Here is a 26203-nt window from a genome sequence, read left to right as displayed (position 1 = left end):
GTTTCCAAAATGGGGTCACTTGTGCGGGGTTTCTTCTGTTTAGGTACCTTAGGGGACCTCCAAATGCGACATGGTGCCCGCAATCTTTTTCAGCCAAATTTCCTTTCTAAAATTCAAATATTGTTCCTTCCGTTCCAAGCCCTCCCATTTGTCCAAACAAAGGTTTCAGACCACATGTGAGGTATCACCGCGCTCATAAAAATGTGGGTAACAAACCTTGAGGTCAAATTTTTGGAATTACCTTTTGAAAAAGTGAGAAAATTGATGCTAAAGCAACATTTTTGAGAAAATTATTAAAATTTTCAATATGACAACGTAACGTTAATAAAATCTGTGAGGTACCTGTGGATCCAAAATGCTCACTATACCCCTAGATAGAAGCCTTGAGGGGTCTAGTTTCCAAAATGACATCACTTGTGAGGGGTTTCTTCTGTTTAGGTACCTTAGCGGACCTGTAAATGCAACATGGTGCCCGCAATCTATTTCAGCCAAATTTGCTCCTTCTGTTCTGAGCCCTCCCATTTGTCCAAACAGAGGTTTCTGACCACATGTGGGGTATCAGTGCGTTCATAACAATGTGGGGAACAAGTTTTGTGGTCCATTTTGTTGTGTTATTTCTTCTAAAAGTGAATACATTTGGGTTAGAGCAACATTTTTAGGTAAAATTTAATTTTTGCTTTTTTTCATTCCTCATTGCTTTTGTTCATGCTTTTGTTCATGTGAAGCACCTGAAGGGTTAATAAACTTCTTGAATGTGGTTTTGAGTACTTTGGGGGTTGCGGTTTTTAGAATGGTGTCACTTTTAGGTATTTTCTGTCATCTAGGCCTATCGAAGTCACTTCAAATATGATGTGGTCCCTAAAAAAATGGTTTTGTAAATTTTGATGTAAAAATGAGAAATCGCTGATAAACTTTGAACTCTTCTAACTTCCTAACAAAAAAAAAAGTTGTTTCCAAAATTGTGCTGATGTAAAGTAGACATGTGGGAAATGTTATTTATTAACTATTTTGTGTCACAGAAATCTCTGGTTTAACGGTATAAAAATTAAAAAGTTGAAAATTGCTAAATTTTCAAAATTTTTGCCAAAGTTCAATTTTTTTCATAAATAAACGCAAAAAATATTGTCCTAAATTTGGTACTAACATGAAGTCCAATATGTGACGAAAAAACAATCTCAGAATCACCGGGATCCGTTGAAGCGTTCCAGAGTTATAACCTCATGAAGTGACACTGGTCAGAATTGCAAAATTTGGTCTGGTCATTAAGGTGAAAATTAGCTCCGTCACTAAGGGGTTAAAGAAAGAAAGAAAAATAAAATGTTTTGATGTGCCAAATTCATAATGTGTGTGCACCATTTTGAATAATTTTGAGCAAAAAATGGCAACAAGTCAAAAAATGAGAGTGATTTAAAAAAGAAAACAGATAGAAACAGCAAATGATGAATCGTAGCTGATGTGTCTGATGTAATAACATGAGAGGCTGTTTGGATATCATTGTGCTCTATCTATTGAGAAATACAAAACTAAATGATTGTAAATTGTTCTAGGTAAATTGATTCTTGCTTGTCGCTTTGGGATTCACATAGCCTCATTTGTATTAAAAGAGCAACCATAGAAAAATGGCAAAACACTTGAGGAAAAAAACTGAGCTCAATTGCTAAACTTTGGCTGTTACTTTATGTTCTGATTTATGGCATATGGTCCTTTAGTGTTTGTGTGGAAATAGCCTTTAATGAGTTAAAGTTTAATGAGAGACTAATGACACATTGGCAAAATGTGAACAGTTACTTCAATGCGTAGTCTTTTAATGATATACATTACTTATTCTCTTTTAGTTTTGAAATGTATTGGAAGTTATTTATTTTTGGCTGAGAATTTAGTTTGTTACAACATGCTGATATTGTCACTTCACACTATATAAATGCCAGCGTATTAAATAGATGTTGTCATCATATGTGCTCGCCTGTTTTGTTTTTTTTTTCCTCCTTTTGTAGGCGGAGTTTAACTAATCCAGATGTTTTCGGATGATTCATCGATAGTGACGTTTTAAAAAGTCACAAGATTTGGTGCAAGTCTACTCCTGTCCCACTTTTCAGTACAGTTTCATGGTAACCCTTTTTTCCAAAAGGTAGCACGTTTCGCAATATTTTGAAACAGATGCTAATGTTTTCTGGAAAAAAGTTGCAAAATGATTGAGAACAGTGAAACAAAATTTTTTATTTTTTTATTTTGCGGCAAATTCATAAACCATGTTTGCCATTTTGATGAATTTTGCCCAATAAACATCAGCGAAAACTACAAGACAAAGTAAAGTAACAAAAAAATGCAAATGATTAATTAGAGCCACACAGTAAAAAGTAGCACATTTTCTACTCTATGGTTTATTGCAATCATACAAGAACTATTAGGACAATTAAAATAACGTGATACCGTACAAGTAATATAACATGATAACAAGGGATGATCGAATACCAAAATATCCGCTTTGATGAATATCCGACGAATAAGTCGGCACTATTCGACTATTCGCTAATATTCGATGCGCAATGTAAGTCTATGGAAAACGCGAATAATTTCACGTTCGACCTAACGGCGAGCTGTGGTGACTGAGGAAAAGGCTGAAATGGATGGGAAAAAGCAGAAACAGTATGGGCACAACCTGTAGAAGGTACGTGACTGCATTTCTGGTGTCTTTGAATAACCTGCTCAGAGCAGCACATGGCGTTTACGTAGTCGCCAGAACAGCTCTCAAACCAAAGTAATCGCTTTTTTGACAAAGAGAACACAGGTCTTTCAGTCTCTCTCTCTCTGTTTGTCGGTCTCTCCCTCTCCCCACCTCTCTCATACTCACCGATCACTGCGGCGCTGCACAGCTGCCACACTGCTCCGGCGGCTTCTCCAGCTTTTGAAAATGCCGGCCGCTCATTATTCCATCTCGTATTCCCGGCTTCCCCCACCCACTGGCGCCTATGATTGGTTGCATTCAGATGCGCCCCCATGCTCAGTGACAGCTGTCTCACTGCAACCAATCACAGCCACCGGTGGGCAGGTCTATGTAGTGCAGTAAAATAAATGGATTCATTTTTGACAGTGCGTTCCCACTCTGCCTGCTACATCCCCATACAACATGGCTGGCTGCGAGACAGAGCCGCGCAATCAGAATGAACTCGGATGAACTTCACCCGACTTCATTGTAATCGTGCTGCTCTGTCTATGTGCCGCGGCCTCATTTGCGATCACAGGTGAAGGACTCCCCAGTGACCGCAAATCCCCTGAGTGACTGAAGTGAACCGCGCGATCAGCGGTGGCGTCACTCAGGTGACCCACAGCCAGCTGCTGTCTTCCACCTGAGAGCGGTGGCTGCGGGTCAACTGAGTGACGTCACCGCTGATTGCGCGGCTCACTTCAGTTGCTGCGTGGAGCTGACAGAGAGCGGCGGTGTTCCACGGCCGCTCCTGTCAGCTTCATGTAGTAGAGCTGGATGCGTCGCGGGACCTCGTGTGGATTACGCCGGAACTGGAGGGGTATTTGGGTATTTTAATAAAGTGGTGAAAGAGGGTGTGTTTTTTTTGTCTTTTATTCCAAATAAAGGATTTTTTCGGGTGTATGTGTTTATTTACTTTCACTTACAGGTTAATCATTGGGGGTGTCTCATAGACTGCCATGATTAACCTAGGACTTAGTGGCAGCTATGGGCTGCCATTAACTCCTTATTAACCCGTTTGCCACCGCACCAGGGCAATTCGGGATGAGCCTGGTAGAGTCCCGGGACTGTCGCATATAATGGATGCGGCAATTCCGGGTGGCTGCTGGCTGATATTTTTAGGCTGGGGGGCTCCCTATAATGTGGGGCTCCCCATCCTGAGAATACCAGCCTTCAGCCGTGTGGCTTTACCTTGGCTGGTATTAAAATTTGGGGGACGGCACACTGTTTTTTTTTTAAATTATTTATTTTACTGCACTACATAGTCCTGCCCACCGGTGGCTGTGATTGGTTGCAGTGAGACAGCTGTCACTCAGCGTGGGGGTGTGTCTGAATGCAAGCAATCATAGGCACGGATGGGCGGGAAAGCAGGGAATACGAGATGGAATAATGAGCGGCCAGCATTTTCAAAAGCTGGAGAAGCCGCCGGAGCAGTGTGACAGCCGTGCAGCGCCGTGCTGATGATCAGTGAGTACGAGAGAGGGGGGAGTGGGAGAGACCGACAGAGAGAGAGACCGAAAGACCTGCGTTCTGTTTGTCAAAAAAGCGATTTATGGAGCTGTGTGACACTGTGTTCAGCCCTTACAAGCACTATTTATTAGTTGGATCTAAGAACGCTCTGATGCACACAATACAGTCTATGTACACCACCAGCTCCCTATGGCTGCGTGTTCACAAAATGGCAGCAGCCTTATATAGCCCCTATAACGCTGTGCGGCCAAGCCAATCACAGTAACACTACAACAAAGATGGCTATGGCGTTACTGTTAGGGCAAGCAACATCAGATGTGTTCATTGGCTGGAAAACAGGCGCCAGGAAGTCAGAAATGAAGATGAAAGTATCGAAGCGAATACCATATTAGCCATCGGATAGCGAATACGTTGAATACCCCTTTATCCGTCGGATACCAAATAGTGGCGAATACATTCGCTCATCCCTAATGATAACATGTGGGTTCTCCATATTCAACACAAAACGCCACTTTATACCTCTTAGCATTCAAAGCTAGTGTTGGTCTTCACGTCCTTTTTTTTCGTCATGTTCCAGGAGCCATAACTTTTTTAATTTTTTTACAGTGACATAGTTGTATGAGAGCTTGTGTTTTTGTTTTTTTTTAATTAGTTGTATTTGGCAATGTAATCGTTTTGGTGTATGCATAACTTTTATAAAATACAAGGCTGTCAGCATGCCAATGGGCCAAATACGAAGATAAATACCAGAAAATGGTGTTATTTACACCATGTTCCAAATTATTATCCAAATTGGATTTAAGTGCCATAGCGACTAATTTTTTTTTTTTTCAATGAAACTCATTGAAATCAATCTCAGATACCTGTGATAATTAGTTTGCCAGGTGAGCCCAATAAAAGGAAAACTGGATATTCCACAAAATTAAGCAGGCCACAGTTTTCAAGTAACATGGGAAAGAAAAAGGATCTCTCTGCTGCCGAAAAGCATCAAATAGTGCAATGTCTTGGACAAGGGATGAAAACATTAGATATTTCACGAAAACTTAAGCGTGATCATTGTACTGTGAAGAGATTTTGGGCTGATTCTGAGCACATATGTTTTCATGCTGATAAAGGCAGAATGAGGAGGGTTTCTGCCAGGCAAGTCCATCGGATTAAGAGAGCAGCTGCTAAAAAGCCATTACAAACCAGCAAACAAATATTTGAAGTTGCTGGTGCCTCTGGAGTCCCTCGAACCTCAAGGTGTAGGATCCTTCGTAGGCTTGCTGTGGTGCATAAACCTACTATTCGGCCACCCATAACCAGTGCTCACAAGCAAAAACGGTTGAAGTGGGCCCAGACATACATAAAGACTAATTTTCAAACAGTCTTGTTTACTGATGAGTGTCGAGCAACCCTGGATGGTCCAGAGTAGTGGATGGTTGGTGGATGGCCACCATGTCCCAACAAGGCTGCAACGTCAGCAAGAAGGTAGAGGAGTCATGTTTTGGGCCGGAATCATGGGGAGACATCTGGTAGGCCCCTTTAGGGTTCCTGAAGGTGTGAAAATGACCTCTGCAAATTATCTACAGTTTTCTGACTGACAACTTTCTTCCATGGTACAAAAAGCAGAAACGTGCCTTCAGGAGCAAAATCATCTTCATGCATGACTATGCACCATCTCATGCTGCAAAGAATACCTCTGTGTTATTGGCTGCTATGGACATAAAAGGAGATAAACTAATGGTGTGGCCACCATCCTCCCCTGACCTCAACCCTATAGAGAACCTTTGGAGTATCATCAAGCAAAAGATCTATGAGGGTGGGCGGCAGTTCACATCAAAACAGCAGCTCTGGGAGGCTATTCTGACATCATGCAAAGAAATTCAAGCAGAAACTCTCCAAAGACTCACAAGTTCAATGGATGCAAGAATCGTGAAGGTGATATCAAAGAAGGGTTCCTATGTTAACATTTAACTTGGCATGTTAGGATGTTTTGGATTTAAATAGCTTTTTATTTCAGTGAATGTGTACTCCTAATGCTGAAAATTCCACAAATGAACATTTTTAGTTCTTTAAAACATATAAAATGTTTAGAAACTCTACTGTGCCTAATAATTTGGAACAGTGCATTTTGAGTTTTTTTTTAATTTTTAAGATTATACTGTTATCATTGGGAGGTTTCTACAAAAAAAATCAATGTATACTCTAACGGGTGATAACTTTTATTAGACTGACTGTCATTTGCACAGACCATTTAGGAAAATCAGAGAAAAATATAATTTGCATAATAATTTGGAACATGGTGTATTGTTGTTTTATTAATTCTTTGTTATTACATTAATTGTTATTATCTTAAAATATAAAAACGTACATAAAATATAAAAAGGTGATAAAATGCATAAAATAATATAATAACAAGGCATTTTATATACAGATGGCAATCATGATAATATGCAGTTAGTACAGAGCTGAAGAAGTACTATTGGTATCACTAAAGGGTGCTTTACATGCTGCGACATCGCTAGCGATCTCGTTAGCGATGTGACACGCTAGATCGCAGATGCGATCTGCCGAGATCGCGCACGTGACCGGCGCTATTAAAATTACCTATGTGCGATCTCGGCAGATCGCATCTGCGATCTGGCGTGTCACATCGCTAACGAGATCGCTAGTGATGTCGCAGCGTGTAAAGCACCCTTTAGTGATACCAATAGTACTTCTTCAGCTCTGTACTAACTGCATAAGTCCAGGTCAAATAGTTATAGAAAATTACTAAAAAGACCTCATTAAAAATATATCATATACAGTGCCTACAAGTAGTATTCAACCCCCTGCAGATTTAGCAGGTTTGATAAGATGCAAATAAGTTAGAGCCTGCAAACTTCAAACAAGAGCAGGATTTATTAACAGATGCATAAATCTTACAAACCAACAAGTTATGTTGCTCAGTTAAATTTTAATAAATTTTCAACATAAAAGTGTGGGTCAATTATTATTCAACCCCTAGGTTTAATATTTTGTGGAATAACCCTTGTTTGCAATTACAGCTAATAATCGTCTTTTATAAGACCTGATCAGGCCGGCACAGGTCTCTGGAGTTATCTTGGCCCACTCCTCCATGCAGATCTTCTCCAAGGTATCTAGGTTCTTTGGGTGTCTCATGTGGACTTTAATCTTGAGCTCCTTCCACAAGTTTTCAGTTGGGTTAAGGTCAGTAGACTGACTAGGCCACTGTAACACCTTGATTTTTCCCTCTTGAACCAGGCCTTGGTTTTCTTGGCTGTGTGCTTTGGGTCGTTGTCTTGTTGGAAGATGAAATGACGACCCATCTTAAGATCCTTGATGGAGTAGCGGAGGTTCTTGGCCAAAATCTCCAGGTAGGCCGTGCTATCCATCTTCCCATGGATGCGGACCAGATGGCCAGGCCCCTTGGCTGAGAAACAGCCCCACAGCATGATGATTGATGCTGCCACCACCATGCTTGACTGTAGGGATGGTATTCTTGGGGTCGTATGCAGTGCCATCCAGTCTCCAAACGTCACGTGTGTGGTTGGCACCAAAGATCTCGATCTTGGTCTCATCAGACCAGAGAACCTTGAACCAGTCTGTCTCAGAGTCCTCCAAGTGATCATGAGCAAACTGTAGACGAGCCTTGACATGACGCTTTGAAAGTAAAGGTACCTTACGGTCTCGTCTGGAACGGAGACCATTGCGGTGGAGTACGTTACTTATGGTATTGACTGAAACCAATGTCCCCACTGCCATGAGATCTTCCCGGAGCTCCTTCCTTGTTGTCCTTGGGTTAGCCTTGACTCTTCGGACAAGCCTGGCCTCGGCACGGGTGGAAACTTTCAAAGGCTGTCCAGGCCGTGGAAGGCTAACAGTAGTTCCATAAGCCTTCCACTTCCGGATGATGCTCCCAACAGTGGAGACAGGTAGGCCCAACTCCTTGGAAAGGGTTTTGTACCCCTTGCCAGCCTTGTGACCCTCCACGATCTTGTCTCTGATGGCCTTGGAATGCTCTTTTGTCTTTCCTTGTTGACCAAGTATGAGTGCTGTTCACAAGTTTGGGGAGGGTCTTAATTAGTCAGAAAAGGCTGGAAAAAGAGATAATTAATCCAAACATGTGAAGCTCATTGTTCTTTGTGCCTAAAATACTTCTTAATACTTTAGGGGAACCAAACAGAATTCTTGTGGTTTGAGGGGTTGAATAATAAATGACCCTCTGAATAAACTTTTCACAATTTAAAAAAAAAATAAAGAAAGAAATAACATTCTTTTTTGCTGCAGTGCATTTCACACTTCCAGGCTGATCTACAGTCCAAATGTCACAATGCCAAGTTAATTCCGAATGTGTAAACCAGCTAAATCTGCAGGGGGTTGAATACTACTTGTAGGCACTGTAGACAATCCGATCACAAACTGATACCTATATGGAGGTAAGTGTCCCAAGTAGGTAACGTGTGCATAGTGGCGTGAAACAAATGTTCTAATATTTATGAGGTCTAGTAACTTTTACATTTCTTTACATAATAAATATGGTAAATTTTCATGGATCAGCCATGATGTATCATAGTGGATAATACCGTATGTATTATCTTGTAATGCCCAACGCGCGTCTGGCTGAGGCGTCTTCCAGGGCCAAAGTCTAACTAGGAGCATGTAACCTTATTGATAGTGATGAGCGAACCCGTGGAAGTTGGTTCGGGACCTGAACCCAATTGGAAGTTATTAATTGAGCAGTTTGGGTAAATTTAATCATAAATGGTCGTATACCACCTGTGACAGGAAACAATGGGTGTAGCTTTACGTTTTTGGTGTAAATAAAGCAGAGTACACATTATAAACCTTATGGACTATGCAGAAGGACTGTTAGGTCAGAAACGCGTATGCCCAGTTATGGTTTTTTTTCTTCAAATTGATCCTGCTTTTAACATGTTGGTAAAGATATTATTAAACACCGTATTTTATCCAGAAAATTGTGCTCGTGTTTGTGGATTGACAATGGATCACTAATGACAGCTCACAGACTTTGTAGTCAAGTAGAGCAAACCATGGTTGAGCGGTGAATAGAGCTTGGTAGGCAGAGGCTTGGGAAGTGCTTTGACACTCCCAGAACACTTAAGATTTATTTGCATATGAATTAAAATAGTGATTTATTTTTTCGGTCAGGGCACAATGGTTTTACATAAATAAAGGTATGGATGACATTTATCTTCCAGAGAGCAACATGACTATATAAACAGTTTGGATTGTGCTGACCGATTCAGTTTAAAAGCCTAATTTGTCTAGGTCCTTATGGGGCTAAACATTTCCACAAATGAGATACTACAGACATGAAATAGCCTTTAATCTTAGCTTCATGGATCTCAATAAAAAGACTTCTTGAAATATTAAATTAAATGTTAAATGTTCATAGTATGGATTTAGATAATTGCTGACAATCAGTCTGAAATAACATTTATGAACTGCCTGGAGCCGTTGACCTTTACAGTTTTTGGTTGCTCTATGACTCACCAGATCAAGAACTATTTACTCATCTTGAACTTCCAGTAAATACTAAGATTTAGCATTTTTATTCCAATATATTTCACTGGTGTAATACGAGAAATGTGTTTATTGGATTATAGCATTCCTCGTAATACCTCTGTAATATTGTGTGGTGCTTTTCCATAGAGTAAAGAATCAAAATGGAAAGGAAGCAAAGGAATGGAGAATAAAAATTTCTATAAAGAGTAACTAATCTTTTAGTTGTTTTTTTATATACATAATTTTGTTTAGCATGGAACATTATTAACCTTTTCCTATCATGAGTCCCCCGGGAGGGGGGGGGCATTCCAAAAATTCCGTTACGCTCCTTTGTCTTTTTGTCTTTTGTCAGGCCACTGCCTTGTTTATCATTCACATGTGAATAAATTGATTTCCTGTGGATTTATTTTACAAAATTCGTTCATATTGCAAAATTCTGTTTTGACGTTTTTTCCCAATTGTAATAGGATTTCAATGGGCAGAACAGAACATTTTATTGGATAGGAAAAGGTTAAACTTTGCAAATCACTTAATTAGGAAATATGCTTTTATTCCTGTAAAAAAAAAAAAAAGTTGCATGTAAGTGGCTTCAAAACACTTGCTGTTCCTTAGTCTATTTGTCTGCCTTCAACTGCTTTGAGATCATAATATACTCATTTGGAGGACACATGATGACAGTGAAAGGTTTAGCTCAGTAACTCTGTCTTTCCCTAAGGTCTCATTCACACATCTGTAGTCAAACATGTGAGCAAAATACACTCCTTCTATGCCCTTGGAACTCCAAATTAATAAGAATACTTTTCAATGTTAAACACGTACAGCATATGGATGGCACACGGATGCTGTACGAATTTTCCATGGAGCTATAGACTTGTATTGGCCCACGCTGCTGGAAAAACGGAATTTGTCTGTGTATTTTCCACGGACACACGGTCTATCAGAAACCACTGACTTGTGAATAGCATCATAGATTATAATGGGTATGTGCTGTATCTGTAACTGTGCTTTCACATTCTGCTGTTCCCCACATTCAGTGGTCCTGTCGAGGCTTATGTCCAACCCCCTCCAATCTGGGGTTCAGACGTATTCGTCTACAGGACTATTGACTTTAATGGTGCAGACAGTCACCATGTGTTCTGTCGTGCACCATTTTCAGGAGTATACGCTTAATAGAGGTGGCCTCCAGTTGGCATATACACCTGAAAATGGTGCAGAACAGAGCACACGGTGACTTTGCACTACTATAGTCAATGGCCCTTTCAGCACATATATCCGAATCCCATTTTTCGGGGGGTTGGGATGTAAGCCCCGACAGGACCACTGAATGTGGGGAACAGCGCAATGTGACAACACCCTGAATAAAATAGATTCCACGTGGACATACCGACACGGACATCTGAATGAGGACTAAAGGTCTGTTTACACAGACCGACTAATATACGTGTTTATCCAATTAATGTAGTGTTTTGGATCTTTATCAGGTCGATCTTGTTTATTCTGTACATTATCGTCTGTCCTTTATGTTCTAGAGATCTGGGGACCTTGCTCCTCTTCTCCATGTCAGAACAGTGGTGTATGCAGAGAATCAGACAATACATACTTATGTGACTGTCCGGCAGCATATACTGGGACGCATTGTGAGAACCGTGAGTATCCTCTAGTTTGCCATACATCTATTCAAAGAAAAAAAATTGGCTGGACTCTTGACTCTAATCAAAACTTTTTTTTTTGGGTAGGTGTTTTTAAGCTGCCATTCCAATCCCTGTTGTAACTGCGTTTTTTTTTCTCATTTTTGACACTGGTTTTTGTATTTTTATGGTATATCAGGTGTTCAATAAAGCTGATTTTTATTTTATACTTCCTGGTATTTGGCTTTCACAAATCTTTATTAATACAGTCAACGCTGGAAAAAAAAAATCAGCCTCTATAAATTCCATCCACTTTGCTGGAACTGTAAAATGCTGCAGAAATTATTTTGCACAGCGTAATACGTTCACCATAAACTCATTGTGGCAACTTAACCTTTAAAGTGGTTTTCCCACAAAGTTAATTTTAGTTAACAGACCTTGAAACAATAATAATTTCCACAATTGGATGTGCTTAAAAAAAATGTTCCTTTGCTGAGATAATCTTATATATGTGCCCCTGCTATGTTCTGTGTAATGGCCGTGTCTGACACATTTTTTTTAAACACATTCAAATGTGGAACTTATTATTATAACAAAATCTGTTGTTTGAAATTAGCTTTGTGAGAAAACCCTTTTAAGTGAGGATGTAAAAAAAAGCCATAGCCATGAAGATTCCTAAAAACTTTGGAGTTCAATTAGGAATTTTGAGTAACATGTTTCCAGTTTTTAGGTTAAATATTCTGTGCAAACTTGTGTGTGTTTACTACAATTTGGGCAGCTTTTGAGTTGGACGGATCATAAACTTAGCGGTTGTCCACAACTTTTACATGGATGACCTATTCTTAGGAGAGGTCATCAATGTCTGATTAGCCAGGCTCCAACACCCCGTAACCCCCACTGATCAGCTGTTCTCAGTGCACGCAGCAGCAGCCGGAAATGATCAGTTCCAGAGCTGTTCAGTCCTTTGACAGCAGCCGCAGCTGGGTACTGCACATCCATCTCCTATTGATTTGAATGGGAGGCGTATGTGCAGGCCGTCAATGTAAAAGTGATAAACCTCTTTAGAGATCTTGTAAATGATGACCAGTGAGTGGTGACTGTAGTCAGAAAGTATGTATTGCTTTAAATATCAATGAAGATTGATCCTAAGTGCAGTGTGATGTTTATGTGATTGCGGTACCAATGAAAGGTAATGTTAACCCCTTAACGACCAAGGACGTACTGGTACATCCTTGGTCTCCTCATTCTGCTTACTACGGGCCACGGTGAGTCTGCAGTATTCCCCCGAATATGTCTGCTGATCTGATCTGATAGTGTTTTAAAATGTTACTGATTGTATTAGTGCCCCTAGGGGACTTTATGACAATACACAGCTAACACTTCTCCTGATCAGAGTGATGGTGGCTCTCACAGGAAGTGACTCATGACAGCGTTAAATCACGCTGTCAGTGTTTGACAGCACACTCTAAGGGGTTAACAGGCACACAAGTCTGATACTTCTTTTTTTAAAATATTTAAAATATTTAAAAATCATATATCTGAAAACTGTGATCTGCATTTGTATTCAGACCCCCAATATGCATATATATGCCGCAGCCCCTCATGTAATGTATGTGCCCCCAGTGTCTCCTGTGTTGTATATACAGCAGTCCCAGCGTCTGTGATGTATATGCCCCCAGCCCTTCCAGTAATGTATGTGCCTTCAGCGTCTCCTGTGATGTATATACAGCATCTCCCATGTGTTGTATATGATTTACCAATCTTATTATCACAAAGAGTTGACTGCGCTCCAGACCTATACAAACCTGGAAAAGTAGCTCCTGCCGCCACAGTAGGTGTGAGTTACTTAATTTCTTGACCAAATATAGCAGGGTCATTTTCACATTGATAATTTTGTGCGGCCCCCGAAGGTTGATAGAAATTTCCAAATGGCCCCCGGCAGAAAAAAGGTTCCCCAACCCTGCTCTAAGGCTATGTGCCCACGCTACAGGATTTACCGCGGATTTGCCGCGGATTTTGCCGCGGATTTACCGCGGATTTGCCGAAAATCTGCAGCAGCAGCACTTCCAAGCCATTTCAATGGCATTTTGGAAATGCTGTGCCCATGCTGCGGATTTTTCCGCGGCGGATTTGCCGCGGATTTTGATCCGGAAAAATCTGCAGCATGTCAATTGTTTGGTGCAGATTTTGTGCGGATTTTTGGTTTTGAATGGGGGAAAAAAAAAAATGAAATCCGCATCAAAATCCGCGGCAAATCCGCGGTAAATCCGCGGTAAATTCGCGGTAAATTCGCGGCAAATCCGCGGGTGCGGATTTGCCGCGAAAGTCGCGGATTTTCAGGCAAAAAAATCCGCAGGGACATTCTAGCGTGGGCACATAGCCTAACAGGTAATGCTTCATGAATGCCCTATATTAAGCTCCATCCATCTTCCCATCTATTCTTACTTTTGTAAACTAATAGTTGTCCTGTGGACAGTTTCTCCCATGGCCATGTATTGATAGGTTTTTCAGTTGTGCCAGACTTCTTTTTTTTTTTGGATGGTGGATTGAACTGTGTTCTGTGAGATGTTCAGGGTTTGGGCTATTTTTTTTTTTTGTTTTATAGCTTAACTCTGCTTTACTTTTTTCCACATCCTTATGCCTGACATGTCTTGGTTTTTATGATGCTGTTTGATCCCTAATAATCTCCAACAAACCTCTGAGGCCTTCACAGAACAGCTGTAGTTATACTGAGAATAAATTAGACAGGTGGACTCATTTTACTAATGTGGTGACTTCTGAAAGCAATTGGTCACTCACGATTTTTTTTAGTAGTATCAGGTTACAAGGGGCTCAATACAAATGCACTTCCCAATTTTTGGATTTATGGTTTTAAAATATTTAGAAAGCTATGTTTCATTTCCTTTACACTTCACAAATACTTGCTACTTTGTGTTGGTATAGCACATAAAATACATTTATGGCCTCTTTCACACGTCCTTGTCTCCAGTACGTGTTTGGTCCTTTTCCTCACATGCCGGAGACACAGGCACACGTAGACCCATTAAAATCAATGGGTCTGCGCTCACGTGCGTGTTCTGCCATGGACCGTGTGTATGTGTGGAGCATACGTGTGTCCGTGTGCTCCACACGTCAACATGTCCGTTTTTCTCCGGCATCACGGGTGTCACACGGAACGCAAACGGACCACACAGAGGTGTTCCGTGCGACACGCGCCGGAGAAAACACACGTGTTTGAGAAAATAAAAAAAACCCCTTTACTCACCTTCTCCAGCACTGCTGTCTCTGCCGCTGCTGTCACTTGCTTCCGACCGCCGCTCATTATGCTCACCCATTGAATATATACTTCACTGCGGCCGGAAGCGGCAGCAGCGGGGAGTCGGCAGGACCAGAGACCGAAGATCAGCACCACGGACAGCGACGCAAGGGAGAGGTGAGCAGAAAGTTCCCGTTCTCTATGTATTACCACGGATAACACACGGAGAACACACGTAGACCATAAACACGGCTCACGGAGGGCAAAACGCACCTCTGACATGTCCGTGAAAAACGGGCGTGGTTTTTCACGGACGTGTGAAAGAGGCCTATGTTTGTGGGTGTAACATGAAAAATGTAGAAAAGTTCACGAGGTATGAACACTCTTTCAAGACACTGTATACCCCTACTGTGTGCTTAAGTTAATTTACAGTGGCATGCAAAGGTTTGGGTACCCCTAATCAAAATTACTGTTATTGTGAACAGTTAAGGAAATTGACAATGAAATGAGCGCTAAAAGGCATAAAGTTAAAAATTACAAATTTCCTTTGTATTTGAGGCAAAAAATGGTAATTATTTTCATCTTTAATATTTTAAAATTAACAGAAAAGGAAAATGTTCCGATGCAAAAGTTTGGGCACCCTGCATGGATAGTACCACGTAGCACCCCATTTGGCAAGTATCACAGCTTGTAACCAACCAAAAAGAGTCTCTCAATTCTTGTTTGAGGGATTTTCATCCATTCTTCCTTGGAAAAGCCTTTCAGTTCTGTGAGATACCTGGGTCATCTTGCATGCACTGCTCTTTTGAGATCTAGCCACAGACCTTTGATGTAATGATGTTGATATCAGGGGACTGTGAGGGCCATTGTAAATCCTTCAGCTTGCGCCTTTTGAGGTATTCTATTGTTGTTTTTCTCATGTGTTTAGGATCATTATCTATTTGAAGAAGCAATCCCCTTTTCAACTTCAGCTTTTTTTCAGGAAGACTTCTGTGAGAACTGCTCCTAAGGGTGCTTTACACGCTGCGACATCGCTAGCGATCTCGTTAGCGATGTGACACGCCAGATCGCAGATCGCACATAGGTCGTTTTAATAGCGCCATTCACATGTGCGATCTCGGCAGATTGCATCTGCGATCTGGCGTGTCACATCGCTAACGAGATCGCTAGCGATGTTGCAGTGTGTAAAGCACCCTTTAGGATTGCTCAGAAAAATTTAGAAGACTCTGGAGTTTTGGTACATTGTTCTACTGTTCAGAGATACCTACACAAGAGTCATAAGAAGACAACCTCTCCTGCGTCCTCACCATAAAATTGAGCGTCAGAAGTATTCAAAATAATATCTAAACAAGTCTGATGCATTTTGGAAACAAGTCCTGTGCACCAATGAGGTTAAAATAGAACCATTTGCCCACAATTATTAAAAATATTTGTGGACAAAAAAGGACACATAACTAGAGGAAAATAATATATAGCTAACCATTAAGCAGAGGAGTGGATCAGTTATGCTTTGATGTTGTGTTGCAGCCAATGGCACAGGTAACCTTTCATAGGTAGATGTAAGTATGGATTCAATTACATTTCAACAAATTCTAGATACAAACATAACATCATCTGTAAAAAATCTGAAGTTGAAAAAAGGATGGCTTCTACAAATGGATAATGATCCTACTAAACGCACATCAACATCCACAATAGACTACCTCAAAAGGCAAAAGCTCAAGGTTTTACAATGGCCCTAACAGTCCCCTGATCTGAACATCATTGAGAATGTGTGGCTAGACCTCAAAGGAGCAGTGCATGCAAGACAACCCCGGAATCTCACAGAGCTGGAAAACTTTTCCAAGGAAGAATGGATGAAAATCCTTCAAACAAGAATTGAAAGAATCTTGACTGTCTACAAAAAGTGTTCACAAGCGGTGATATTTGCCAAAGGGGGTGCTACTAGGTACTAACCATGCAGGGTGCCCAAACCTTTACATCAGCACATCTTCCTTTTTTAGTAATTTAAAATGTAAAAAATTATATTAGTTTTTGCCTAAAATACAAAGTAGATGTGTAATCTTTAATGTTATTCCTCTTAGATATTATTTCATTTTCAACTTAACGGCTCACAATAACAGTAATTTTGACCAGAGGTGCCCAAACCTTTCCATGCCACTGTATACTCCTTATCATAAGCACACATACCACTACTCATGAGCACATGTAAACTGTAAAAATAAATTTTAAAAAGCTTTACTATCCATGAACTGCAGCCAGCTTACTTGTTGATGGCCTCCTTGGAATAACACTTTTTTTCTTCACAGCACAACTCAAAAATGATCAAAAAAATAGTGAGAGCAGAAAAAAATAGTAATAAAGATATATTACAAAGATATTAGATTTTACAGATTTTACATGTGCTCTTTGTATAGCCACTGTTAATGAAAAGTGACGCTTCACTTTGTCTATGATGACACTCTAGTGATCTGCCCTCTCTCATGAGTTTGCCCCAGATTTGTCCGATGGCTGTGCCTGTAGGAATGGGGGGCGCTGTGCTGATGGAAACAACACCTGTCATTGCCTGCCGGGGTTCTTCGGTCTTCATTGTGAATACGGTAAAATTGAAGTGCATGTTGAACTTTAATAATATTTTTGTTTTGGATATAAAACCACTTGTCGTCATATTACTTGTGTTAAGCTATTTAAATTGTTCTTGTTTGATTGGTTCATTGCAAACAGCTGAAATTTTGTAAATGTTGCAAATAAACCTAATTTGCAATGGGGATTGAAGAATTTTGATTGCAACTAGATATTATAAATGTGCAAAACCCTTCATTTTACTGTAATATTTTTACGTTTAATTACCAATAAACTACAACATTATTATGGGACACTAATGTCTCATGTGTGATCACCATCCCTTTAAATCAATATGAGGATATTTGATAGAGTCAAAGATGTTTACTTTAGAGAGGTTTTCCACTTTTAGAAAAGTGGATGCCAACTGATCAAATACTAATAAAAATATAAATAGATTTAATCCTCACCCTCCCTGGTTCTAGCACCAGCTTTGCACCACAGCTCCAGAGTCTGCGTTCTGGCTGCATTCAGGATATCTCAAATACAATATGAATTACCGCTGCAGCCAATCACTAAGCTCAGTGGCTCTGGGCGATATACTGCCGACAACAGTGAATTTTAAGTTGGCATAAATGATCCAATCGGTCGTTTAATTAGTAATTTGCTCATTTGCTGACTGGTCAGCGGAATTTGTACACAGGCTGATGATTGGAAATTACCTTTCATAAAAAGCCTGTTCACTGATTATTGGCCTGTGCACCATCAGGAATATTTAAAGGTGTTGTCAACTACTAGGGCAACCCTTTCTCATATCCAATGTTTGCACATATTAAAATATAAAAAGTTTACACTCTCCACCCGTTAAGATCCGGGCCCTCTCTTTCCCGGGGTTTACTTGAGGCTGTTACATCCAGCGCTCAATCACCGCCGGTATCTCACTTCCCGCCTTCAGACATATAAGTAACAGGAAGTGAAAGTTACAGCTCTAAGTCCCCTTACTGACAGCCAGACTGGTTTGTCAGGTCTCCATAAGGAGAATAGTCTTCCCCATGGTCCCCACATAGCTTCTCATAAGTCAGATCAGATACCCACACTTTGCACTGACGAGGGGCAATCACCCCTAAACACCGTGTCTGCAAATTGGGATTCTGATCTGGCAATAAATCTTAAGTCTTATGAAAAGGCTTGTTTAAAAAGCCACTTATGACTTTTAGGATTGCTACTTCCAATAGGTGGCGCTAGAGTTTGTCTCTTTCCTCACTGGAGGGACAATTTGAATTCTTCGTTACTTATACGTTCATAGGCGGGACGAGAGAAGCTGGTGGTGATTGGATGCAGGGCTTGCGTGATGTAACTTTATGTTCAGCTTGTTGCTATATTGTAAGAAATAACGTTTGGAACTCCATTCTATGTCTGAACTGGGTGCAAAAACCTAAAAAACATCACTATGGGGAGATAAGGTATGCACACCAGTGACTATGCGAGGGGAATACATGTAATAGCAGAAACTGCTGTGTGAATACTGACATGAAAAATTCAATAGCTTTATGTAAGAATGAAATGTGAAAAATGGAATCTGCATTACTGCCATGAATATATGAATAAAGAGAAATTTAGCTACTGAATTGATCAATGCAATAGAGCCCCAACACTACGCCAAAGTATTTCTCTACGTTGGGGTCCCTAGCTTGTGTGTGTCCTCTCATGCAGTTAAAAAACTTACCGTGTATGGGAAGCTGAGACCCAGGCTATATATATGATGTGAATTGGCAATAGGTGTGTGGGGAGGGTTCCCAAACAAAAAACAACTAACAAATAAGAAATAACGTTTGGAACTCCATTCTATGTCTGAACTGGGTGCAAAAACCTAAAAAACATCACTATGGGGAGATAAGGTATGCACACCAGTGACTATGCAAGGGGAATACATGTAATAGCAGAAACTGCTGTGTGAATACTGACATGAAAAATTCAATAGCTTTATGTAAGAATGAAATGTGAAAAATGGAATCTGCATTACTGCCATGAATATATGAATAAAGAGAAATTTAGCTACTGAATTGATCAATGCAATAGAGCCCCAACACTACGCCAAAGTATTGCTCTACGTTGGGGTCCCTAGCTTGTGTGTGTCCTCTCATGCAGGGGCGCTTTGCCTTTTTAAAAGATACAGTCTATTCTGCAGGTGACGAAGTCTCCTCTTTGATATGGATTCTGGTTGACTCCCAGAATTAGGCTGCTCATCATGCCTTGAAGGCCTGGTCGGAATAGAGATGGTAGTCTGACTCTAAGCATGGGTCAGAGCCCTGCGCAGCTTGGCGTTCCGGCGATGAATAGCGATAGATAGTCCATCCTGGAGGATGCGGTAGAAGTTGAAGATCTGGAGGACGCCTGCTTTTTGGATCCTCTATGCGATCTGCCAGGTCGAAATGCATTATCGGTGAATCTGATCCTCCTTGGGGATTTCTCTACGTTGGGGTCCCTAGCTTGTGTGTGTCCTCTCATGCAGTTAAAAAAAACTTACCGTGTATGGGAAGCTGAGACCCAGGCTATTTATGCGTATGATATGGATTGGCAATAGGTGTGGTTGGGGAGGGTTCACAAACGAAAAAATACTAATACGTTATTCCTATTTGTTAGTATTATTTCGTTTGTGAACCCTCCCCAACCACACCTATTTCCAATCCATATCATACGCATAAATAGCCTGGGTCTCAGCTTCCCATACACGGTAAGTTTTTTAACTGCATGAGAGGACACACACAAGCTAGGGACCCCAACGTAGAGAAATACTTTGGCGTAGTGTTGGGGCTCTATTGCATTGATCAATTCAGTAGCTAAATTTCTCTTTATTCATATATTCATGGCAGTAATGCAGATTCCATTTTTCACATTTCATTCTTACATAAAGCTATTGAATTTTTCATGTCAGTATTCACACAGCAGTTTCTGCTATTACATGTATTCCCCTCGCATAGTCACTGGTGTGCATACCTTATCTCCCCATAGTGATGTTTTTAGGTTTTTGCACCCAGTTCAGACATAGAATGGTGTTCCAAACGTTATTTCTTATTTGTTAGTTGTTTTTCGTTTGGGAACCCTCCCCACACACCTATTGCCAATTCACATCGTATATATAGCCTGGGTCTCAGCTTCCCATACACGGTAAGTTTTTTAAATGCATGAGAGGACACACACAAGCTAGGGACCCCAACGTAGAGAAATACTTTGGCGTAGTGTTGGGGCTCTATTGCATTGATCAATTCAGTAGCTAAATTTCTCTTTATTCATATATTCATGGCAGTAATGCAGATTCCATTTTTCACATTTCATTCTTACATAAAGCTATTGAATTTTTCATGTCAGTATTCACACAGCAGTTTCTGCTATTACATGTATTCCCCTCGCATAGTCACTGGTGTGCATACCTTATCTCCCCATAGTGTTGCTATATTGTGACTTGTTGCATTAGTTTAAGGCAATAAATTACATTTACAACAGCTCATTAGAGATGAGCAGAACATGGAAGCTCAGGTTCTGCGGGATCAGCCGGACTTTAGATAAAGTTCTGTTCTGGACCCATACTTGACCCAAAGTTGGACGTCACTGATTGGGCAGTTCGGGTCTCCACCCACATACAGCCAGCAATAAACAAAGCACTGCCGGTGGGACAGAGGGAAGGGTTTCTCATTTTTTTTTTTCTTTATGTACACACTACATCCCATAACACTGATTTTTACCCCCAGTGCAAGTCATTCAAACACTGCCAAGCAGCTTGCACTGGGCCAAGCACTGATTGTATCCAAGCACAGCGATGCTCGCTCGAGTGGTTTACATACGTACAGCACCCGAAGTCTGAACCTGAGCACTGATTTTTAGTTTTTTTGTAAAGTCTGTGTTCAGTACAACCACCAAAGTTTAAAGTTCGGGTCTGCTCATCTTTAGTTGTGATGACCGAACTTGAAAAGTTATGTTTGTTGTTCGTATAAACACAGACTTTACAAAAAATCAGTGTTCGAGATCGGGTGCTTTACGTTTTCAACCACTGAAGCGAGCATCGCTGTGCTCGGGTATGCATGGTGCTCGGCCCAGTGTGAGTCGCTTGCAGTCTTTGAACTGCTCGCACTGGGTATAATAGGGTTATCGGATGTAGCGTGCACAAAAAAGAAAAAAATGCAAAAATCCTGCCCACTCTCCCTGGAAGTGATCTGCTTATGGCTGGCTGCCCAATCAGTGACGTCCATTGGGATTCAGGTTAAGTCTGGGTCCCAAACCAAACTTTAGATAAAGTCTGGATGAACCCGGCGAACATGAACTTCAACGGGTCCGCTCATCTCTAATCTCTACAGCTAATGTCAAATCTCTTTCACATTAGACTCGAAGAACAGGATTTACTTAATTCAATTTGATGTCAGTTTTTCTTGCTCTGTATTATGCAGTTAGCACAGTAAAAAGGTTTAAAAGGCTTGTTACTGCAATTTGTATTAAAGGGAACCTGTCACCACTTTTTTGGCGTAAAAGCTGCGGCCACCACCACCTGGCTCTTATATGCAGCATTTTAACATGCTGTATATAAGAGCCCAGGCCGCTGTGAGAACATAAAAAACACTTTATAATAGTTACCTAATGGTCGCTGTGGTGGGCCTTATGGGCGTCTCCGTTGTCCGGTGCTGGTGCCTCCTCTCTCGGCCATCTTTCTCCTCTTTCTGAAGCCTGTGTGCATGACGCGTCTAGGTCATACACACTTACCGGTCCTGCGCAGGCGCACTACAATACATTGATCTGCCCTGCTCAGGGCAGATTAAAGTGCGCCTGCTCAGGACCTGAATGCCGGCGAGTGTGGATGACGTCGGACGCATCATGCACCGCGGCTAGAGAAGGAGGATGAAGATGGCCGAAGGAGGCGGCATCGGAGAATGGAGACGCCCATATGTCCCACCGCACGACCGTTAGAGAAAAATACTTTATAATACTTACCTGACGCCTCATTGGGGGACACAGGACCATGGGTGTTATCTTGCTTATCCATAGGAGGACACTAAGTAGATGCAAAGATGTTAGCTCCTCCCCTGCAGTATACACCCCCTGGCCCAGCCAGGCTACTTCAGTTTTAGTACACAAGCAGTAGGAGAACAAGTAACAAAAAACGTGAGTGAATAACAAAAAAGTATTGAGACAGAAAAAAGCTAAGACCCAATAGGGCAAAAGGGAGGGTGCTGTGTCCCCCAATGATGGCTAAGAGAAAACGATTTTACGGTGAGTACACAAAAATCCGTTTTTCTCTGACGCCTCATTGGGGGACACAGGACCATGGGACGTCCTAAAGCAGTCCCTGGGTGGGTAAACAAACAACGCAACCCAAGGACTAGGAACCAGTCCCAGATAGCCAGGAGCGCCTACTGAGATAGGTGCTCCACTATCATTTGCAGAATTTTCCTACCTAGGTTTGCCTCAGCTGAAGCCTGGGTATGGACTCGGTAATGCTTTGAAACAGTATGTAGGCAAGACCAGGTTGCAGCCTTACACCCCTGTTCCACTGAAACCTGATGCCTAATGGCCCAATAGGCACCAACTGCTCGCGTGGAATGAGTCTGCAGCCCACTTGGAATGGGCTTGAGTTGCAAGCGGTAGACCTGGATCGCAGAGCGAATTCAGCGAGCCAGCGTTGCCTATGAAGCTGCCTCTCCTTTCTTAAGCCTTTCAGGAATGACGAACAAGGAGTCTATGTTCCTAAAGGGGCTGTCCTGGGTACGTAATATCTGAGAGCCCTCACAAGGTCTAGCGAATCTAGAAACCTTTCCACCCTATGGACTGGGTGTGGAGAAAAGGAAGGCAGAACAATGTCCTCGTTCATATGAAACAGGGAAGTAACCTTCGGAAGAAAATCCGGAAGGGGGCGTAGAACCAGTTCCGAAACTGATCTGATGGACGTAATCGCCACTAAAAATGTTACCTTCCAGGAGAGAAGAGCAAGAGAAGATTCCTTGAGTTGCAAGCGGTAGACCTCCTGGATCGCAGAGCGAATCCAGCGAGCCAGCGTTGCCTATGAAGCTGCCTCTCCTTTCCTAAGCCTTTCAGGAATGACGAACAAGGAGTCTATGTTCCTAAAGGGGCTGTCCTGGGTACGTAATATCTGAGAGCCCTCACAAGGTCTAGAGCAGTGTTTCTCAACTCCAGTCCTCAAGACCCACCAACAGCAAACCTGAAAACATGATCTGTTGGTGGGTCTTGAGGACTGGAGTTGAGAAACACTGGTCTAGAGAATCTAGAAACATTTCCACCCTATGGACTGGGTGTGGAGAAAAGGAAGGCAGAACAATGTCCTCGTTCATATGAAACGGGGAAGTAACCTTCGGAAGAAAATCCGGAAGGGGGCGTAGAAACACCTTGTCCTGATGAAAGATCAGAAAGAATTCGCGGCAAGAGAGTGCTGCCAGTTCCGAAACAAATTCCTTAAGAGGTTCAAAGGGGGACCTCTGGATACCGTCCAAAACGAGATTGAGGTCCCATGGGTCCAGCGACCGTTTATACGAGGAAACTAGATGGGAAACGCCCTTGAGGAAAGTCTTGACTTGCAGATTGCAAGCTAGGCGGTATTGATAGAATATTGAGAGAGATGAAACCTGCCCCTTAAGGGAGGTGAGGGCCAACCCCTTTTGCAACCTGACTGCCAAAAAAAAAATATTAAGAATTCTGGGGATCGCCAGAGGCATAGGTTGGACATTAGATTCCCTCCACTGGGAAAGGAAAGTTTTCAATGGTCCTGTGTCCCCCAATGATGGCTAAGAGAAAACGATTTTACGGTGAGTAGACAAAAATCCGTTTTTTTTGTTCTCACAGCTGCCTGGGCTCTTATATACAGTATGTTAGAATGCTGTATATAAGAGCCCAGTGGTGGTGGCTGCAGCTTATATGCCAAAACAGTGGTGACAGGTTCCCTTTAAACACTCAAATATCAAAATGTAGCTGTGATAACTATGCAGGAGAGCATCCAGTAATGATGGCTCTTATATTCTACCTATAGAAAAGCAGGGGCCACAAATTCTTGTAAAAAAAATGTGCACCTCTGAGCTAGATGAGTTTAAGAAAATTCTATATACCATACAGGCCCAAAAGTACAATAACTTGAATGTCCAGGAACCCAGTACACAAGCTATATTATGGTGGTCACTCAAAAGAACTATAAAAATACAATCAGAAACTATCCAAATTCCTGACATTTACAGCAACTTAAAGGGTTTTCTCACCCGTGGAAAACAGCCATTACAGAAATTGTTTTATCTTTTACTTGTTTTTTTTATTGCAGGTATAGTTGCTTTTCTACTGCATGTTTTTATTGCTAGTGTTCATTTTTGTCACCAAATGAAACATAAGTTATGCAAATGAAGAAAAGTCGTATGACCATCCTATAATCATCTACTTTTTTATGCTCCTCTTTGCTTTTCAGAGGTCACATCGCTGCCCTGCAGTATGGGCTCTAAGTGCCCAGATGGAGGCTCCTGCATGGAATACGGGGGCAGCTACCGATGTGTGTGTCACACAGATTATATCATCAGCAACCACTGTAAGATATGCTGCATTTATAATATTTCAGTGTTAGTCAGAGATAAGCTAATTGATTCTCAGGACCATCGGCTAAGTCAGTATTGCGTGCCTGATGGACCGGAGTCCCGAAAATCGCACCGCCCATTTCTAGTGATGTTTCTTTTTTTCTCATTAATATTCTAAGTGCCTCTCATGGGGATACAATAATCAGAAATATGAAGAGTCATTTATTGAGGTCCTCAAATAGCCCCTGTTAAAATCTGATTTTACTTCGCAGAATCAATTCTTTTGTCACATACAATTTTATAGCTACACAATTTCACATGATTTCTCCAATCTCAGCTTTCTAGACAATTTGTAATTTTGCAAAGTAAAACTGGCATTTGATAGATGTCAACTGAGTGCCTATTCGTCCAACAGTTATGAGTCTTGACCCCCTTACATTTACACATGCATGTGATCACAATAGAAAAAGGCAAATAGCTCACTGCCAAAGTTATTTAGCAGCCTCTTATCTCCCTAATAAACAAAATGATTGGGCATGTTGAAATCAAAGAGCCCAATCTTTCAAACATAACATGCATCCCCCAGTACCTATGGTTGGAACACCCAATACTCATTTGATAGTCAGCTGGTCCTGCTGATATCATCAGATTTACAACTACTACTACTCCAGATAGCTGGCTTTAGGGGTACTTCACACATAGCGAGATCGCTACTGAGATCGCTGCTGAGTCACGTTTTTTGTGACGCAGCAGTGACCTCATTAGCGATCTCGCTGTGTGTGACACTGAGCAGCGATCTGGCCCCTGCTGTGAGATCACTGCTCGTTACACACAGCCCTGGTTTGTTTTTTTATTGTTGCTCTACCGCTGATAAGCACACATCGCTGTGTGTAACAGCGAGGGAGCAACAATCCTGAATGTGCAGGGAGCAGGAGCCGGCGTCTGACAGCCTGCGGTAAGCTGTAACCAAGGTAAACATCGGGTAACCAAGGTGGTTACCCGATATTTATCTTCGTTACCAGCCTCCGCAGCTCTCATGCTGCCAGTGCCAGCTCCTGCTCCCTGCACACGCTAAGCTAAGCGGTGTGCGCTGGTAACTAAGGTAAACATCGGGTAACCATACCCGATGTTTACCTTAGTTACCAGTGTCCGCAGCTTCCAGACGCCGGCTCCGTGCAAGCGCAGAGTCGCTTGCACGTCGCTGCTGGCTGGGGGCTGGTCACTGGTCGCTGGTGAGATCTGCCTGTTTGACAGCTCACCCGCGACCATGTAGCGACGCAGCAGCGATCCTGACCAGGTCAGATCGCTCTTGGGATCGCTGCTGCGTTGCTAAAGTGTTACGGTACCCTTAGAATGTAATACTTGAATTTACTTCAGTCACCACTGAGCTGTTAGGTTGAGATAATCTTTTGTTGTACATTACCATATAAATAGGATCTATAGCCACTATTTGGACAAACGTATTGGGACACCTTTGAATCATTGAATCCAGGTTTTTCATTTAATCCCATTGCCTGAG

At 41.7% G+C, this 26203-nt stretch overlaps 1 protein-coding gene across 2 annotated transcripts in view; it reads left to right on the top strand.

Moving 5' to 3' along the window:
* The window catches only part of SNED1 (sushi, nidogen and EGF like domains 1), a 347445-nt gene that overhangs the window by 225239 nt on the left and 96003 nt on the right, over positions 1-26203 (top strand). The window contains exons 20-22 of one of the 2 annotated variants that reach the window (XM_075340865.1): positions 11215-11331; positions 17068-17169; positions 24582-24698. In XM_075340865.1, coding sequence (XP_075196980.1) covers positions 11215-11331; positions 17068-17169; positions 24582-24698 — 336 coding nt within the window. The remainder of the gene's footprint in view (positions 1-11214; positions 11332-17067; positions 17170-24581; positions 24699-26203) is intronic. The other variant, XM_075340866.1, reaches the window with a different exon arrangement.

The sequence above is a fragment of the Anomaloglossus baeobatrachus genome, chromosome 3 (genome assembly GCF_048569485.1).
Source record: "Anomaloglossus baeobatrachus isolate aAnoBae1 chromosome 3, aAnoBae1.hap1, whole genome shotgun sequence".
Taxonomy (NCBI): domain Eukaryota; kingdom Metazoa; phylum Chordata; class Amphibia; order Anura; family Aromobatidae; genus Anomaloglossus; species Anomaloglossus baeobatrachus.
The sequence above is the reverse complement of the archived record's forward strand: the minus strand, read 5'-3'. Positions and strand labels throughout refer to the sequence as shown.